Source organism: Lissotriton helveticus, chromosome 8, assembly GCF_964261635.1.
Source record: "Lissotriton helveticus chromosome 8, aLisHel1.1, whole genome shotgun sequence".
Classification (NCBI taxonomy): domain Eukaryota; kingdom Metazoa; phylum Chordata; class Amphibia; order Caudata; family Salamandridae; genus Lissotriton; species Lissotriton helveticus.
Window position 1 is genome coordinate 1,709,923,680 of NC_136069.1, and position 20,223 is coordinate 1,709,943,902.

General features: G+C 49.2%; 1 protein-coding gene across 1 annotated transcript in view; it reads left to right on the forward strand.

Annotated features, from left to right (window-relative positions):
• The window catches only part of LOC144773654 (tyrosinase-like), a 190,876-nt gene that overhangs the window by 118,234 nt on the left and 52,419 nt on the right, over positions 1 to 20,223 (forward strand). Inside the window, exon 4 of the mRNA XM_078658803.1 lies at positions 3,279 to 3,420. Coding sequence (XP_078514929.1) covers positions 3,279 to 3,420 — 142 coding nt within the window. The remainder of the gene's footprint in view (positions 1 to 3,278; positions 3,421 to 20,223) is intronic.

A 20,223-nucleotide genomic window follows, 5' to 3' on the forward strand; every position in this document is an offset into this window, starting at 1 on the left:
AAGCGAGTGACACACAGGATACTGCACACATTCCTGACACCAGCTCAGACATCCGAGGAAGCGAGGGACACACAGGATACTGCACACATTCAAGACACCAGCTGAGACATCCGAGGAAGCGAGGGACACACAGGATACTGCACTCATTCCAGACACCAGCTCAGACATCCAAGGAAGCGAGGGACACACAGGATACTGCACACATTCCAGACACCAGCTCAGACATTCAGGGAAAAGGGAGCAAAAGATACTATACACATTCCAGACACCAGCTCAGACATCGGAGGAAGCGAGGGACACACAGGATACTGCACACATTCCTGACACCAGCTCAGACATCTGAGGAAGCGAGGGACACACAGGATACTGCACACATTCCAGACACCAGCTCAGACATCTGAGGAAGCGAGGGACACACAGGATACTGCACACATTCCAGACACCAGCTCAGACATCCGAGGAAGCGAGGGACACACAGGATACTGCACACATTCCAGACATCAGCTCAGACATACGGGGAAAGGGAGGGACACACAGGGTACTGCACACATTCCAGACACCAGCTCAGACATCCGAGGAAGCGAGGAACACACAGGATGCTGCACACATTCCTGACACCAGCTCAGACATTCGAGAAAGCGAGGGACACACAGGATACCGCACACATTCCAGACACCAGCTCAGACATCCGAGGAAGCGAGGGACACACAGGATACTGCACACATTCCAGACACCAGCTCAGACATTCAGGGAAAAGGGAGCAAAAGATACTATACACATTCCAGACACCAGCTCAGAAACATGGGGAATGGGAACCCACAGGATTCAAAACACATTCCAGACACCAGCTCAGACATACAAGGAGTGGGAACACACATGATACTAAACTCATTCCAGACAATATCTCAGACATGCAGGGAACGGGGACAGAAAGGATACTACATTCATTCCAGACACCAGCTCAGACATCCGAGGAAGCGAGGGACACACAGGATAATGCACACATTCCAGACACCAGGTCAGACATCCGAGGAAGCGAGGGACACACAGGATACTGCGCACATTCCTGACACCAACTCAGACATCCGAGGAAGCGAGGGACACACAGGAAACTTCACACATTCCAGACACCAGCTCAGACATCCGAGGAAGCGAGGGACACACAGGATACTGCACACATTCCTGACACCAGCTCAGACATCCGAGGAAGCGAGGGACACACAGGATACTGCACACATTCCTGACACCAGCTCAGACATCCGAGGAAGCGAGGGACACACAGGATACTGCACACATTCCAGACACCAGGTCAGACATCCGAGGAACCGAGGGACACACAGGATACTACATTCATTCCAGACACCAGCTCAGACATCCGAGGAAACGAGGGACACACAGGATACTGTACAAATTCCAGACACTAGCTCAGACATACAAGGAATGGGAACACACATGGTACTACATTCATTCCAGACACCAGCTCAGACATCCGAGGAAGCGAGGGACACACAGGAAACTTCACACATTCCAGAAACCAGCTCAGACATCAGAGGAAGCGAGGGACACACAGGATACTGCACACATTCCTGACACCAGCTCAGTCATCCAAGGAAGCGAGGGACACACAGGGTACTGCACACATTCCAGACACCAGCTCAGACATCCGAGGAAGCGAGGGACACACAGGATACTGCACACATTCCAGACATCCAAGGAAGCGAGTGACACACAGGATACTGCACACATTCCTGACACCAGCTCAGACATCCGAGGAAGCGAGGGACACACAGGATACTGCACACATTCCAGACATCAGCTCAGACATACGGGGAAAGCGAGGGACACACAGGATACTGCACACATTCCTGACACAAGCTCAGACATCGGAGGAAGCAAGGGACACACAGGATAATGCGCACATTCCTGACACCAACTCAGACATCCGAGGAAGCGAGGGACACACAGGATACTGCACACATTCCAGACATCAGCTCAGACATCCAAGGAAGCGAGGGACACACAGGATACTGCACACATTCCTGACACCAGCCCAGACATCCGAGGAAGTGAGGGACACACAGGATACTGCACACATTCCAGACACCAGCTCAGACATCGGAGAAAGCAAGGGACACACAGGATACTGCACACATTCCTGACACCAGCCCAGACATCCGAGGAAGCAAGGGACACACAGGATAATGCACACATTCCAGACACCAGCTCAGACATCGGAGAAAGCGAGGGACACACAGGATACTGCACACATTCCTGACACCAGCCAAGACATCCGAGGAAGCAAGGGACACACAGGATAATGCACACATTCCAGACACCAGCTCAGACATCGGAGGAAGCAAGGGACACACAGGATAATGCACACATTCCAGAAACGAGTGCAGGCATACAGGCAATGGGGACACACAGGATACTACACACATTCCCGAAACGAGTGCAGGCATACAGGCAATGGGGACACACAGGATACTACACACATTCCAGAAATGAGTACAGGCATACAGGCAATGGGGACACGCAGGATACTACACACATTCCAGAAACGAGTGCAGGCATACAGGCAATGGGGACACGCAGGATACTACACACATTCCAGAAACGAGTGCAGGCATACAGGCAATGGGGACACGCAGGATACTACACACATTCCAGAAACGAGTGCAGGCATACAGGCAATGGGGATACACAGGATACTACACACATTCCAGAAACGAGTGCAGGCATACAGGCAATGGGGACACACAGGATACTACACACATTCCAGAAACGAGTGCAGGCATACAGGCAATGGAGACACAGGATACTACACACATTCCAGAAACGAGTGCAGGCATACAGGCAATGGGGATACACAGGATACTACACACATTCCAGAAACGAGTGCAGGCATACAGGCAATGGGGACACACAGGATACTACACACATTCCAGAAACGAGTGCAGGCATACAGGCAATGGGGACACACACGATACTACACTCATTCCTGACCCCAGCTCAGAAATGCATGGAACTGGGACACGTGATACTACAAGCATTCCAGACAGCAAATCAGACAGCTCTGTACTGAGGAGTCACAGGATACTACACATATTCCTGGCACCAGCCCAAACATTCAGGGACTGGGGAGTTATAAGATTCTGAGACTTCCTGCCTCTAGATTGTGTCTCTAACTTCTTGAGATTCCTCCATCATTGCTTCCTCTCCAGTCTCACTGTGGTCCATATCCCCTGTCTGATCGAGTCCTTTCTCTCTTCCTTTAGGCTCTATCAACGTCACTACGGGTGAGACTGGGGTGGACGACATGCACAATAAGATTCACGGCACCGTTGGAGGAGATATGGGGAGTCTGAAGGTGTCTGCCAATGACCCCGTGTTCTGGTGTCACCATGCCATGGTCGACAGGTACGGCTTTGTGGATAAACAAATTCTAAATAAACAGCAATCTGATTTGTTGTGAGCTGACTTCATACCACACATGTACCCAATGTCACCATTACAGGTAGGTTATCAAACATCTGCTGCTTGCAACTTACCTGCGGATCAGGCTCCAGTCCCACTAAGCTGCACCTGATCCCAATGCACACAACATTTACAGAATGATTCAAATCCCTGGCCCTTGGTCACTCCCCTGTTGTTCTGTAAAGCACATGAATGTGACAGATTGCAGCCACAATAACCAACACAATCGTTCCAGTGGCCTCGGCTGTACCAAGGCACCACCCCGGTACCGCAGTACTGGAACCAGTGCAGCGGTCTCAAAAAGGCATCCAATGTGGAAATCTTGGAAACTACCAGTACAGTCCTGAGTTTTAAGAAGCTCTTGGCGAACCCCTGGTCATTAAAACTGAGTTCACTTTCATATCAGGATTTACCTTGCAGAAAGTTACAAATCCAATTTGAACGAATGAATGAATGCGATTCTTATATATATGTCAGGAGTGGGATGCATAGGTAGCAACATATGGGGGCAAAGAAAGAAACAGCTCCCCTAATAAGTCCAATATGATCACTGACTGCTGTTCTTCTCAGCCTACTACAACAGGTGCATGAAAGTTATCTTTTCCAGAAAAAATGATTAAAGGGGTTATCTCCTGAGCAAATGAATGTCTATCTAAACAAATAGCATAAAGACTTTCATCAATGTTCAAAAAAGGAAGAACAAAAAAAGTTACATATATTGGGGTATATTTTCAAGAATTGCTGTAAGCTGTTTTCTTGCTGTTTAGTAGGAAGTTCACGCTAGTCAGCCCTAACGTCACTTTTCAGTGTCTAGCGGCAAAAAGAGTTTACGAATACACCTATAAGGAAATAATTAAATAAAAACACCGGAATGCAGCATGGAGCAGCGAGGGCCAAGTTCAGCCCTAGTCAACAACCCTCTAAAACCCCCCAAGAGCCAGGATGACCAGCCAAAATCCCAGGGGAAGAGGAAATGCAGTTTCAGGGCCTCATTTATGAAATGTGATGCATTGCTGGGGAAAAACAGTGAGGCATCAACTTTCATTTCACCATCCTTGCACTCCATGGGTTATGACAGCAGACAAGCAACACTCCAAGAAAGCCAGCTGGTTTACTCCTGCCCTCCACAAGTCCAGATGCACCTGCAGACGACTCAAGAAGACATGGAGGCTAAGCATGGGCTTAAAATCCGCTCCGCTCGCGTATTTTGCGTATTTTCTGCAAATTTGCAATCCGCGAACTCGTGCGAATTTGCCGAAAATCCGCAAATCCGCTCGCGGTGGATTTTTTTGCTTGGTGATACAATATTGCGGCGCGCGCGTGGGGCGCGGCGTTCACTTTCCGTCATTCAGCGTTTGCCGAGTTGTTTTTCTCGATATTTTGCAAGTGCTGCGCCATTTTGGATCTTGCTGCGGGATCCCGCGGGAGTTTGGCGCCCGCGAATACGTAATCGCGGCTTGCCACCTTGCACAGCACGCATCGCGAGAGTTCGCAATTGCGAACACGTAGGTGCGGCGGGAAGCAACAATCTCGCACTCGCGAAATTATTATTATTATTATTATTAATACATTTTATAGAGCGCGTAGTCATCCGTGAGTATCCCAGCGCTAGGAACAATTAACCAGAGGGGAGTGAGGGGCAAGGAGGTGAGAAGGGGATTTAAGGGAAAAGGACGGTTTTCAGCCTCTTTCTGAAACGTAGATAGTTGGGTTCTGTTCTGATCTCGCGGGGGAGGGCATTCCAGAGACGTGCGGTATGAACCGAGAAGCGTCTTCCACCCGTCCGGGCCTTCTTGACTCTGGGGATGGTGATGAAATGTTCCTGATCGGAGCGAAGAGCTCTTCCGGCTTTGTACGGTATGATGAATTTAGCTAGGATCGGAGGTCCTTTGTTTTGCAGAGATTTGTGGGCCAGGCAAAGGGCTTTGAACTGGACTCGTTCCCTGATCGGGAGCCAGTGGAGAAGCCTAAGAGCCGGCTTAGCTGAGGCTCTTGCGGGTGTGTTGGTGACGATCCGGGCAGCCGCATTTTGGATCCTCTGTAGCCGGTTCAGAGTGGCCTCAGGAGCGCCCAGGTAGATGGAATTGCTGTAATCGATCCTGGAAAGTATTAGGCCTTGGATCAATAGTTTTTTTGCGGTAGGAGGGAGTAAAGGGAGGATCTTACGGATTGATTTCAGGAGCCCAAAGCATGTTCCGGCTACTTTCTTTGCCTGTGTGGCAAACGAAAGGTCTTTTTCGAGCCAGACTCACAAGCTCTTAACCTCGGATTTTGGGTCTGGGGGCGGGCCTAAACAGGGTGGCCAGATGTTCTGTGACCAGATGTTCGGTGACAGGGAGGGTCCCTTCTGACCCAGGAGGAGGATGTCGGTTTTAGAGCCGTTAAGTTTGAGATGGGAACGGTTCATCCATCCTTGTATATCCGTGAGACAATTATAGAGGTCCGGAGGTTGTTGGCTTGGGTGGGATAGGGAGACCACTAGTTGTGTATCGTCAGCGTAGCTGACGATGCTCACTCCGAAAGGGATGACTACCTTCTCCAGTGGGGACTTGTAGATGTTAAACAATGTGGGGCTCAGGGAGGAGCCCTGAGGTACGCCACACTGGAGGGGTTTTTCGGAGGAGCGGGTGTTGTTCTCCCAGATTTGAAAGGACCGATGCCCCAAAAAGGAGGATAGCCAGGACAGTGCTTTTCCTTCCACGCCGACACTCCTGAGGCGTTGGATCAGGAGTTGGTGGTTGACGGTGTCGAAGGCCGCACTGAGGTCAAGGAGGATCACTGCCACTGATCCTCCAGTGTCGAGCAGTGCTCTGGCCTCTTCCACCGCTACCAGGAGGGCGATGTCGGTGCCCTGCCCTGGGCGGAATCCCGTTTGCGATCTTTTCAGCCGATCATTGGTTTCCAGAAATTGGGATAGTTTCTGTTTACCAGTTTTTCGGCGATTTTGCTAGTTCCAGGGAGGAGGGAGATTGGCCTGTAGTTGGCGTTGGAGATTTTGCAATTCTGCACAAGAAATCCACCAGCAAACAGCATAAACTTTCAGAAAATGATGATTTTTATCAGAATCACTCCTCAGGTTGACATTTGCCTGCACTTATTTTTGCAAGGAGTCCATTTTTTTTGGGGCGGGGAGGAAGGAAGTGCCCCACGGTCTCCAACTTCCTGTTCCTGTCCAGCAGGCTCCTCCCAGTGCTTTCTTCATGTGCTGGTCACTTTCATTTGGACCTTGACCTGGAAGGATTACTTTTTGTGGATGCTGCTGGATATTTGGATTTGAGGCCTTTTTGTCTTTCCTTGGATCACTTTTGGATTAGAAATCAACTTTCACAAGTAAGTTTGTTTGGGGCATTACAGTTGCTGCAACTACAATTTTGGAACTTTTTCAGAACATTAAATAAAATATATTGTGGGAAGCCACAGTATCCAGTAGGACCAGGGTTAGTTATGGGTGCATGATACAACTGTTTTGTTGAATTTAAACATCATTGAGGTCATGGATGGCCTGGGATTGTGCTTAATTTTGCGTTTTTGTCGGTTTTTTGGGGCTGCTGTTGGGGCCTTTTGCCCAGGGGTACATGGACTGAGTCTGCCTGTGGGGTCTTTTTAATGTAAACATCCTGGATGGCATTGGATTGTGGTGATTTTTGTGTGTTTTTCGTTTTTTGGGGTGTACTGTTGATTGGGACTGGCCATGTGGGTGGTGATGGCCATCTTGAGTGCTGGTACAGGCAACATATGCTTGGGGTGCAAGGGGCCATTTTGAAGAGAGGCAGTGTCTGAGGCCTGCACTTACTTATTTTGCCTCGCTTTCATCCATTATTCCCAGGGGTAGTGAGTGGTGCATGGGCCTAGTCTTTCTGTGGGGTGTCTTCTTGAATTTAAACATCATTGAGGCCATGGATGTGCTGGGATTGTGCTGAATTGTGTGGTTTTTGTCGATTTTTTGGTGCTGCTGGTGGGGCCTTTTGCCCAGGGGTAGTGAGTGGTGCATGGGCTTAGTCTTTCTGTGGGGTGTCTTCTTGAATTTAAACATATCATTGAGGCCATGGATGGGCTGGGATTGTGCTGAATTTTGTGGTTTTTGACGATTTTTTGGGGGCTGCCCGTGGGGCCTTTTGCCCAGGGGTAGTGAGTGGTGCATGGACTGAGTCTGCCTGTGGGGTCTTTTTAATGTAAACATCCTGGATGGCATTGGATTGTGGTGATTTTTGTGTGTATTTCGTTTTTTTGGGGTGTACTGTTGATGTGGACTGGCCATGTGGGTGGTGGTGGCCATCTTGAGTGCTGGTACCGGCAACATGTGCTTGGGGTTCAAGGGGCCATTTTGAATAGAGGCAGTGTCTGAGGCCTGCACTTATTTTGCCTAGCTTTCATCCATTATGCCCAGGGGTAGTGAGTGGTGCATGGGCCTAGTCTTTCTGTGGGGTGTCTTCTTGAATTTAAACATCATTGAGGCCATGGATGGGCTGGGATTGTGCTGAATTTTGTGGTTTTTGTCGATTTTTTTGGGGCTGCTGGTGGGGCCTTTTGCCCAGGGGTAGTGGTGCAATGAATGAGTCTGCCTGTGGGGTCTCACTCTCTTTAATGTAAACATCCTGGATGGCATTGGATTGTGGTGATTTTTGTGTGTTTTTCGTTTTTTTTGGGGTGTACTGTTGATGTGGACTGGCCATGTGGGTGGTGGTGGTGGCCATCTTGAGTGCTGGTACAGGCAACATGTGCTTGGGGTTCAAGGGGCCATTTTGAAGAGAGGCAGTGTCTGAGGCCTGCACCCATTTTGCCTAGCTTTCATCCATTATGCCCAGGGGTAGTGAGTGGTGCATGGGCCTAGTCTTTCTGTGGGGTGTCTTCTTGAATTTAAACACCATTAAGGCCATGGATGGGCTGGGATTGTGCTGAATTTTGTGTTTTTTGTCGATTTTTTTGGGGCTGCTGGTGGGGCCTTTTGCCCAGGGGATGTGAGTGGTGCATGGAATGAGTCTGCCTGTGGGGTCTTTTTAATGTAAACATCCTGGATGGCATTGGATTGTGGTGATTTGTGTGTGTTTTTCGTTTTTTTTGGGGTGTACTGTTGATGTGGACTGGCCATGTGGGTGGTGGTGGTGGCCATCTTGAGTGCTGGTACAGGCAACATGTGCTTGGGGTTCAAGGGGACATTTTGAAGAGAGGCAGTGTCTGAGGCCTGCACCCATTTTGCCTAGCTTTCATCCATTATGCCCAGGAGTATTGAGTGGTGCATGGGCCTAGTCTTTCTGTGGGGTGTCTTCTTGAATTTAAACACCATTGAGGCCATGGATGGGCTGGGATTGTGCTGAATTTTGTGGTTTTTGTCGTTTTTTTGGGGCTGCTGGTGGGGCCTTTTGCCCAGGGGTAGTGAGTGGTGCATGGGCCTAGTCTTTCTGTGGGGTGTCTTCTTGAATTTAAACATCATTGAGGCCCTGGATGGGCTGGGATTGTGTTGATTTTTGTGTGATTTTTCAACTTTTTGGGGTGTATAACTGATGTTCCTCTGTCTTCCATTGCTTGTAGGTGCACAAGAGAACCACCAGTGCCAGGAAGAAGTCCTGCTGCGGTGTGTGCAGCACAACGTCACGTGTGGCCACAGACAACTCTGCAACTTGTGCAACTGCGGCCTGCTGTTCAGAGTGACATCTGAAGAAGATGGCCCCAAAAAAAGTTCCCCGCAGCTCCTCTAGCAAGAAAGATGCCAGAAAGGAGCAGAAGAAGCAAGTTACCAAGCAGACTGGTATGCAGCCCGCCACATTTTTTGGGAATAAAAAAAAAGTACGCCTGCAGCAGCAGCGGGATCTGCTGGGGACCAAGCTGGGAGCAGCACCCCCGCTCCATTGGGCTCAGTGCCACCACCCCCACGCCAACTTAAGTCCAAGCCCTTGACTGCTGCAGAGGCAGCCAGTCTACTTGTTCAATCACCATCGACCAGTGATGTTGGCTCATCGCAAGAAAGTAGCAGCAATGTCCCTCAATCAACACAGGTTGTTGTAACTCATCTGACGAGTGTTGAACAACCACAGCCGCAACAACAACCACATGTGCAAGTACAAGCCCAAGTACATGTGGAAGGAGAGGCGGCGCAAGGAGAGGAGGAGCAAGCAGAGGTGCATGGAGGGGCACAACAAGTGGCCACAATAGTTGTTCCTCCAGAAGTAGGGGCAGATCTGGAAATCGACAATCAAGCCGAGGTATCATTTGAGGAAGCCACTCCTCCTGATGATCATTCATTGTCTTCCACATCCCGAGCAAGGAAAAGATCAAGGGTGTTGGTGTCTACATCTTCTTCAAGCCCACCTCCTTCTGATGATATGGATCTTACTTGGGAACCAGCACCACTGCCGTCTGAGAGTGAGGCTGAGGCCCACCATGATCTGACAAAGGTAGCTAAGCGTAAAAGGAAGGTCGTCGAAACTCTCATAGTTATGGAGTGTGATGACGCTCAACAAGACGTGGTGTATACTCCTGCTGCTGAAGACTCTCACGACGACGACGACGCAGTCATCACTAACGTCACTGAAGCCCCAGCGGGCATGCAGCAAACAGACATTTTGACCCTAGCCCGACAAGCTGCTGAGCGTGATGATGAAGTCGACGAGGAGGCAATGGGAACACCACAATCATTGAAGTTAACTAGTACACCACAACCTACCGCTTCCATATTTCTTACTCGCCAGAAGGGACCTCCATCCACCTCGACCTCAATTAGTGGTGGTGAAAGTGCACAACGTAGTAAAGTTCAGCAATACACATCCTCCACTTCATCTGGCATTAGCAGCATGACCACCACCAGTATCGCCTCCTCCAGCCCCCACAGACATTTCAAGTCCGCAGTTTGGGACTTCTTTAGTGTTTGTCCAAAAAGGGAAAACATAGCCATTTGCAGCATTTGTAAGTTTGCAGTTAGTCGTGGTAAGCTTGGTACCAACTATCGGACTGGAGGCCAGAGAGGTCATCTTGACAGATAGCACACTGTCCAATGGTTGGCGCACCTAAAGGAGATCAAGGAAGCCCGAATTGCAAGTCGAGAAAACGTTGATGTTCCATCTGATGATGACGAGGAGGAAGAAGCGTCACACACTTCACTTACACCCAGTACCCCTGTCAGCACACTACCTGTGAGCCACACTAAGAGTGTGGGACAGAGAGAGACACCAATGCGAAAAAGTTCATCAGCGAGCGTAACTGGGTCGAAGAAGTCATCATCATCATCCCGTAAAATGGTCCAGGGCAACATTAAAAAAATGTTGTTTTCAGACGCACCATATGACCGCAACCACCCAATGGTGCGTCTGTATAACACTAAGCTGGCTAAAATGCTAGCGCTGGATCTTCTCCCTTTTCTTTTGTAGAAGGGGTTGGTTTTCTAGAATTAGTGGCAGCGCTCTGCCCTAAATGGAAGGTTCCTAGCCGGTTCTATTTTGCCCGAGTTGCGGTTCCAGCACTACATGAAGATGTGCTGGAGGTGATTGGGGCAGCTTTGCAGAAGAGTGCTGTTCACACTATACATCTGACAACAGACATGTGGACCAGAGGCGCAGGCACTGATTACATGTGCATCACTGCACACTGGGTCTCTTTTTCAGGGGTTAAAGCAAAGCTAAACGCAGGTGTTGATCTGGACCAAGTTTTTAAAGCTGCTCGGAAACATGCAACACTAGCCATGTTTGGCTTGGAGCAACGTCATACAGCAGAAAACATTTTGAATGAGTTCAACACAAAGGTCTTTCACTGGCTGTCCCCAAAAAACGCGACATTGGTTATGTTTCCACGGATAATGGCGCCAATGTAGTTAAGGCCATGGATCTGGGTGACTATTTCAGAGTGCCGTGTTTGGTGCACTGTATAAACCTGGTTGTTAAAAAATTCTTGGATAAAGACAGTCCAGCATGCCAGTTAGTGGTCACCTGCCGAAAAATGTGCAACCATTTCAGCCATTCTTTTAAGGCCCGGAAGCATCTGAGGCGCCTGCTACATGAACGTCGAATGCCAGTGAAAGCACTCATCCAGGAGGTGCCAACACGTTGGAACTCAACCTTCTACATGCTTGAGCGTCTGTATTAGCAGTTTACGGTACTCGATCGGTATTTCTTAACACTGGGTACAGCTGTGAAGGACCTGAGGTTAAATGCGGCAGAATGGGAGCTAGTTAAAAGCCTGACAGACATGCTTCGTCCTTTTGAGGTCTTCACGCGTGCAGTCAGCAGGCAGGACTGTAATTTGGGAAAAGCTATCCCATTGTTGCACATGCTGGAGCACAAACTGAAGGCGGTGTCTGCTAAGTTTCAAAAAGATGAAGAAAAGCAAGCATCTTTTGTTTTGGCAGAGAAATTATTAGAGCGCCTACTTGGCAATAAACGTCTTCAAAAGATCCACTCAGAACAGCATTACATTTGTGCTACTGGTCTGCATCCACGCTACAAAAAGCCACTGGCAGGCAGTGCAATATTTCCTTTTGGTGATGAAGTTGTTAAAAAGTACAAACATTGGCTAGCCTTGTCAGCCATGAGGTTTGAAAGAGACCGGAAGAAAATTGAAGGAAAAGGCAGTACATCAGCATCAGCAGGCCATCCCCAGTCAAACGACTCCACTTCTGCACCTGTGGCAGAAGTGACCTCTCAGCCGTTAAAGACACCGGCAACCGGATCATCTGCACCAGACACAACAGAAATATCGGGTGATGATATTGAAGAGGATTGGCTAGCTGAGCTTGGGTTTGGTTCTCAAAAGGTCCGAGCAAAAAGTAAAGTAAGTGGAGGAACCGTGGAGAACCTTGAGTCGATGGTGCAGGACTATCTGAATGACTCAACAGAGGTCTATGTTAATGCTGACCCATTGGCGTATTGGCATGGGAAAAAAGAATTGTGACCAGAGATCACCAGCCTGGCTATACATTACTTGTCTTGCCCACTCGCAAGCGTGTCTTCTGAACGTGTTTTCAGTGCTGCTGGTGGCATTGTAACTTGCAAACGGACCCGCCTCTCGCCCAAAAATGTGGAGAGGTTAACAATGATCAAGATGAATGAGCACCTCATACCACCAGATTTCAAAGTACCAGATCGCACGACGGAAGAAGACGAGGAGGACAGCAACTTAGATGAGGGAATTTCTTCTGTGTTAGGTGACACTGACCTACTCCTGCCTGAATTCGCAGAGTATGAGGACAAACTCTTCTTCCCTGACACCGAGCCCTGAAAATGAGCCAATAATTCAAAAATTTTGTTTTTCATACTTATTCACTTTTATTCCTGTGTTTCTGTCTTCCTTTGTTTTGCACAGTTAATATAATTACAACTTTAATCACCTGTACTTTTGCTTTTTGGCTGTTTGGGGTCTTCTACTTGTTTTCGCCTGGGTTGACGGCTCTGGGGCCATTGCTGGGAAGGTCTAATACCGGATAAAACTGGTTTGGACAACCTCCATGATGAAAAAGTTTTTGCATTTTCTGACTTTTCGCTCAATGTAGCGTTTTCGGGGGCCTGTTTGGGGGGCTTCCTGGTGTTTGTGGGTGGGTTTCGGGGTATGGGAGCAACGCTGGGTATGGATACTTTTCATTGCAAGAGGTTTGAAGGGAATCCATGGATGCAGAGGGGAGTTAGGGCCTAGCTGCAGAGCGCGCACTGAGTGATTTTGCAAATTTTCAGGAAAGTGACTAATTCCCAATTTTTGTACTTTTGCTTTTTGGCTGTTTGGGGGTCTTCTACTTGTTTTCGCCTGGGTTGACGGCTCTGGGGCCATTGCTGGGAAGGTCTAATACCGGATAAAACTGGTTTGGACAACCTCCATGATGAAAAAGTTTTTGCATTTTCTGACTTTTTGCTCAATGTAGCGTTTTCGGGGGCCTGTTTGGGGGGCTTCCTGGTGTTTGTGGGTGGGTTTCGGGGTCTGGGAGCAACGCTGGGTATGGATACTTTTCATTGCAAGAGGTTTGAAGGGAATCAATGGATGCAGAGGGGAGTTAAGGCCTAGCTGATTTTGCAAATTTTCAGGAAAGTGACTAAGTCCCAATTTTTGTACTTTTGCTTTTTGGCTGTTTCGGGGTCTTCTACTTGTTTTCGCCTGGGTTGACGGCTCTGAGGCCATTGCTGGATACCGGATAAAACATCCATGCGGGAAAGCCTTTTGGCACTTTTTGTAACTTAGGGTTCGTTAGGGTTAGCCCTAGCCGCATGATTGCATGTGTTTCGGGGGGATCTTGATTTTTGCAACTGAGTTCTGGGGTCTTAGAGCACTCGTGGGAATGTGTAATTTTGGTTGTAAGTGATTTGAAGAAAATCCATGGTGGGAAAGGGGGATCACTTACTCTGTGAGAGGCACTTAGGGGCAGATTTATGATGACTGGCGCATCCCCAGGGATGCGCCAGTCATCCTGCGCCGCTGCTCCGCCACCCATGGTGCGCCGCATTTAAAATGCGGCGCACCATGGGGCAAAAATGGCACAGATGCGTGACGCATCTGTGCCGTAAACGTCGCGCATTGCTGGAGCTGCGTCGCAAGCGCGACGCAGCTCCAGCAAGGCTCGGGTGTGCCCCATCTCCACAATGCTGCGTCAAGACCTACGCCTGCTTCAAGCAGGCGCAGGGTTTTGACGCAGTATTGTCCTGAAAGTGACTGAGTGAAATCTCATAGATTTCACTCAGCCACTTTTAGGAGGCGTTCCTGCGCAGGAACGCCCCCCCCTGCGCAGGAACGCCTCCTTATGGCGCAGGGCTTTACAACGTGACGCATCTCCTAGATGTGTCATGTTGTAAATAGGGCACATTGTTTGCGCCGCCGTTGCGTCAAATAAAGTGACGCATCGGCGGCGCAAGGCCTTCATAAATCTGCCCCTTAGTGTTGAAAACATTTAGCCATTTACACTTAAAGGAAGAAAATGACACAGACTTAAGTTTCAGGAAAACAAACTTACTGTTAAACCCCCACCCACCAGACTCAAAAGCAGTAAAAAACAGGTATGCTCAGATAAAGTTTCAAAAAGTATATTTGTATAGCCCTAACAAAATAATCACCCGCAAGACCCTCCCTAACCCCAACGATTGTCCTTCAAAAGTCCCAAAAAGAACCCAACTCCCAAATCCCACCCCCCAAAAGTCTCTAAAAAAGGGGCAAGGGACACTACGGCAGTATGCTGTTCACTGTAGCGGCCAGGGCATCATACTCCTTGCGGAGGGTGGCATGGTCGGAGCGGAGGCCCTCCACCAAGTTCTTATAAGTTAAGACCTCCTGCTCCAGGTAGGACATTGTGAGGCGTAAGCGGCGCTGGCTTGCCTTGCAACTCCTGTGGGGGGCAGCTGATGTCTTTGCTGCTCAGCGGTGGCGGTTGGCTTTGGTAGCCCGGCTCCGTACCGCTGGAGCACTGCGCTGGCTGGCAGCCCGTGTGGGCCCGGAGGAGGATGCAGCTGTCGCAGTAGATGTAGTAGTAGACTGCGTGTCCTCCTCCTCCAGGGCCAGCATGCGCCGATATTCAGCGACATTGATGGTTTATGAGATTTGGAAGGAGCAACTATATAAAGAAAGAAAGACATAGTCTGTAACCAATGCTCTTAAGATTAACACAAAATGATTGAGTAGAAAGTTGTGTCACAGTACAACTAGCAACTTGAAAGCACAGTACATAACTATTGAGGCCAGTATCTATCTAACCTCCCACGGGTGCGGTGTTACATGTTCTTCAAAGTAACACTTAGTTCAGGGGTCTCCAAACCGGTCCTGGAGGGCCTGATCCATGCCAGAGTTTTTTGGATATCCCCATTGAGATACATGTAGTTATTTTAAAAATCTGGCAAGTATCCGGCCCTCCAGGACCGGTTTGGAGACCCCTGACTTAGTTCATCCAGTGACCGTCTACTCTCTCTAGATACACATATGCTATCTAAGGGTCAGATAGTACCATGATCCAGGCATTCATCCATTCAAAGTATATGCACACATACAGTTTCTGTTTCACCCACCAAGGCTGTTCTCCTTCCACCCATTCTTGCTTCATCATTCACCCAGCCATGCACCATACCATATTCTTTCCTTCTCAGCCACCTTGGGGACCAAGCAAACACATATCATTCTTCTTTGCCAGTCATCATTAAATTTCTCGTCCTTCCACACTTACTTACACCCTTCTTTCTCTTTTCGTTTTTTTATGTGCACACTAACAAAAGAATCTCTGTGACAAAAGCAGTAACCACAGACATATGCACATAAAATACTGCTTTTCGTTCATCCCATCCATCAAGTTCATCTCAGATCTGATTGGGATTCTTCTCGCCAAAAACTTCACAGCTAAGTCGAAGTACATTTAGAGGAGGGTACTACCTGTTTGATACCCCAGTGCAGAAAGCACACTCTGCAGTCTTCAATCTCAATAAGTAAGGAATATATAGCTTACCTCTGCCCGCCACCACCGTGTGAACCCTCACAGGCACATTGGTGTCGTCCGGCACTTGCACCGCCTCCTCCCCAGAAATGTTCTCCTCATCGACCACCACCACCACCTCCGCGCTGGCCCCGCCACCAGATGTTCCACCTACAAAGTACATTTAAGAATGTTAGAATACACCACTCACTACTATATAATATTTGGTCTAGGAATAAAGAAATGTGAAAAAAAAACAGAAAACAATGTAATAATTTGTGACTGTCTAATCTAAAATAAAAATGTTCCTTTTTCCAGGGAAGGCTCAGTGCATAGAGCTATTGCTGACTAGAATGGGAGTCCAATGAAATTGCCAAATGTGCAGTCTTAGTTAGCTACACAGACAGACTAATGAGAATAATCTAGTAATACCACAGGGAGTCATAGTCGAGGCAGGATAAGAATTTAGATACAGTCTAGAAGAAGATCAAAGACGATTTATAAAAAATCGAATGAGGAACGCTAGGAAAAAATAGGTACTCTATATTAAAATGAAAACTTACTGGGGCCACTGCCCTCGCCTGGCCGATCCTGGCCTTCTACAGCAGCAGCAACCACCTCCTCCTCTGTCCTCTTGCCCCTGGGGGGAGCTGATGTACAACATGAAAGAAAGAAAGACCCGAAAACATGGATGAATGTTGTCAACCAAATCAAACATTTCAAAAGAACAATAACAAAATATTTTGGCGAAATAGCAAATAGACAACTATTCCACGGGATATATTGACCGATCTCATGTGGTCTACTACGTTATTAGTATTGCTTGATTTGCGGACCGTCGACTTGGAAAGTTCTTATGTAACTCACTAAACAAACTACTAAAAAGGTTCGACTAGGCCTGGCAGGCAGCAGTCCGCAGCACGCGAAGTGACAGACAAAGTCCATCGCGATTGCAGATCAGTGAATACTCAAACTATCGATCGACCGACCACCACCACTATTTCTTCTTATAGCCATGTGTCTAAAGGAAGGACTGGACTTGAGTCTGTAGGGGCTGAATTAGAAGCCCCTTGCGGCTCTTTTGCTCCATTGTGGCGTGACTTTTGTGACGCAGCGGCAGAACAAAAGAGGCGCCATGGTGCGGCGTATATTAACAACGTGACGCATATAGGAGATGCATCACGTTGTAAAGCCCTGCGCCATCAGGGGGCGTTCCGGCGCAAGGGAGGGCGTTCCTGCGCAGGAACGCATCCTAAATGTGTCTGAGGGAAATCTACAAGATGTCAATCAGTCACTTTTAGGACAATGATGCGTGACTCAAACCCTGCGCCTGCTTGAAGCAGACGTACGGCTAGATGCAGCATTGGGGAGATAGGGCACCCCAGAGCATTGCTGGAGCTGCGGCATAGTTGTCACACAACTCCAGCAATGTGCCGCCTTTACGGCACAGATTCGTAAGGCTTCTGTGGCGTTTTGGGCCCATGGTGCGCCACATTGTAAATACGGCGCACCATGGGTGGTGGTGGCGTGGCGCACAATTACTGGCGCATCCCTGCTACTTTGCAGGGATGCGCCGGTAATTGAAAATCTGACCCTTAGTGTCTAGCATTACGCAGTTCTTTCTCAGGCCAATGAAATGAACACAAAATAGAAAACAAATAAGCATTGTAGCAAGGCTACTGAGAAGGAGAGCAGTGCACCTGAAATGCACAGAAGATTTTGAAATATAATTTACCTACAATGTAATCGGCAGCATATTGCTCTTGGTAAAAAACAAAAATTTGCAATATAATAACACGGAGAGCGGGAGAAAACAGAGTAGTGATGAAATAGCTAGAAATAGCTACTACTACTCACCAAGCCCGGGGATCTCGACGCCGAGCACGTCCAGCAAGTCGCGTTCCCGGTCCATGAGATCCGTCCAGCGGTGGGTGGCCTGGTTGTTTTTTTGCCGAACCCCAGAGTGTTCAAACATGGCCCGGCACACCTTCTCCCACCGCTTCCGGCGCTCCCGGATCCTGTAGCCGGTAGCGATCTTGCCGCCTCCCATGATGGTCTTGGGGAGGCGGCGCTGAACATGAAAGACTAGTGCGGCCACCTCCTCCGCACTAAAAATCTCCCGAGCTATAACTGTCTCCCCCCACAAACGCCCGCACGGGAGCGGGGCACGGGGTGCGGGACCCTTCCCCTTCGCGGGCTGCTTCCCGGCTCCCTTTACCATGGTCTGGGCAGAAAGGAAGCTAAATAATAAAGAAGAAATAGAATAGGGAAGAAGAAAAGAAAAGCGTTTAAAAAAGTAGTTTAAAATTAACAAAAAGTAGCAGAAAACACAAAAATATAGAGCTAGAAAAATAGAGGGATAGATAATAAGTAAAATAGATTAAAAAAAACTTCAAACAAGCAAAGGATGGCAGCGATTCAGAGAGGATACAGAAAGCATGCCCAGAAGCATAGCAATGAATGAGAAACAAGATGGCCGCACCTGTTCACGACCGCGTGGGTAAGTTCGCGCGAGATTTTCCTCGCGATCACACGCAAAATTGTACTAGCGAGCCGCACACATTGCGAGATTACACATAGCGCCCGGAAACGGAATTACGTCACACAAACAAGATGGCCGCGCCCATGTACGACCGCTAGGGTAACTTCGCAAACGTTGCGCTACAAGCGGCTTGCGAACACGCAAAAAATCACGCGAACAAACTCGCCGCGAAAAAACGAATCGTGTATACTCACAAATTCGCGGCTTCCAAAATCGATCTCGCACGGATTCGCGCCCCGCAAATCGCGAGAAATTGCAGAAGAACGATTTTTGCAAAACTGAAAGCACTCAGCAGGTGCAAAAGTTCAATCTTCACATTAGTAACCATTCACTCTAGTGCTTCCTGAGGGGCCCCTCCAGAGTTCAGTTGCCTATTTGCAACTATACTATGACCCTGCTCTGACCCTCACAGCAGGCTCATAGAATAGCTACAAGTAGGCCACAAAGGTCTTGTGAAAAAAATTGCACTGCAACAGAAAGCAAATTACAGATAAGGAAGGAAGCAGGTGCCAGCCAGACTGGAAGTTTAAATTCAGTGACACATTAATCAACCCAAATCGGTTGCCAGGAGCAAGCTCAACTCCGTCCGCATGAAGTGAGGCTTGAGGCGGTTCACGTGGAGGATCCGAAGGGGGTTCCGAGGGGACTGGGTGTCCACCAAGTATGTCACTTGGCTCTTCTGCTCCACAACTTTGAAAGGCCCGGTCCATTTGTCTTGGAGGGCGCAGGGTTTCACCGGGGACATCACCCAGACCTGCTGGCCCGGTTGAAACTCGACCAGAGTGGCATTCTGGTCATACCAGCGCTTCATCTCCTCTTGGCTCGCCTCGAGGTTGGCCTCGGCCAGTGCTCGGTACTTCCGAGTCTGGTTTCGGAGGGCTAGGATGTATCGAAACACATCCTGGGGTGGTTCTCGGGGTGCCGTATCCCACCCTTCTTTGACCAGGCTAAGGGGTCCCCGGACGGGATGCCCATAGAGCAACTCGAATGGACTGAACCCCAAGGATTTTTGGGGGACTTCTCTGTAGGCGAACTGGAGACAGGGGAGGAGGACGTCCCACTTACGCCGGAGGGGCTCTTCTAGACCCATGATCATTCCCTTCAAAGTCCGGTTAAACCATTTGCCTATGCCATTTCCTTGGGGATGATACGGGGCGGTGAATTTGTAGGACACTCCACATTGTTGCCACAGGGACATCATGTATTTTGAGATGAAATTCGTGCCGCGGTCGCTCACGACCTCGTGGGGGAAACCTACACGGGAAAAGATCCCCATCAACGCCCGGCCCACCCCGGGGGCCGTTACTGTGCGGAGGGGAATGGCCTCGTGGTGTCGGGTGGTATGGTCCACCAGGACTAAGATGAATCGGTGACCTTGGGATGTTCGGGGGTCTAGGGGCCCCACAATGTCGATCCCGACCCGCTCGAAGGGGGTACTGACGACGGGGAAGGGTTGGAGGGGAGCCTTGCGCGTCCTCCACTCTTTACAGTAGCCTGGCACGTGGGGCAGGACTTGCAGTGGGCCTCTACGTTCGCTCGCATCTTGGGCCAATAGAAGTGTGTAACTAGGCGGTGATAGGTCTTGTCCTGGGCCAAATGTCCCGCCAAGGGTACATCGTGGGCCAGGCCCAGGAGGAAGTCCCGGAAGTGTAGGGGTACCACCAGCACCCTGGCTGACCCTAGCTCGGCAGACTTTTGCTCGCTGTACAGGAGGTCATTTTCCCAATACACTAAATGGGTTCCAGACGGGTCGCCTGCCGCTTGAGCCTCGGCCTGTCGCCGGAGTCCGACCAGGGAAGGGCAGGTGGCTTGCTCCCGGCAGAACTCCTCTCGGGAGGGGCCCCCC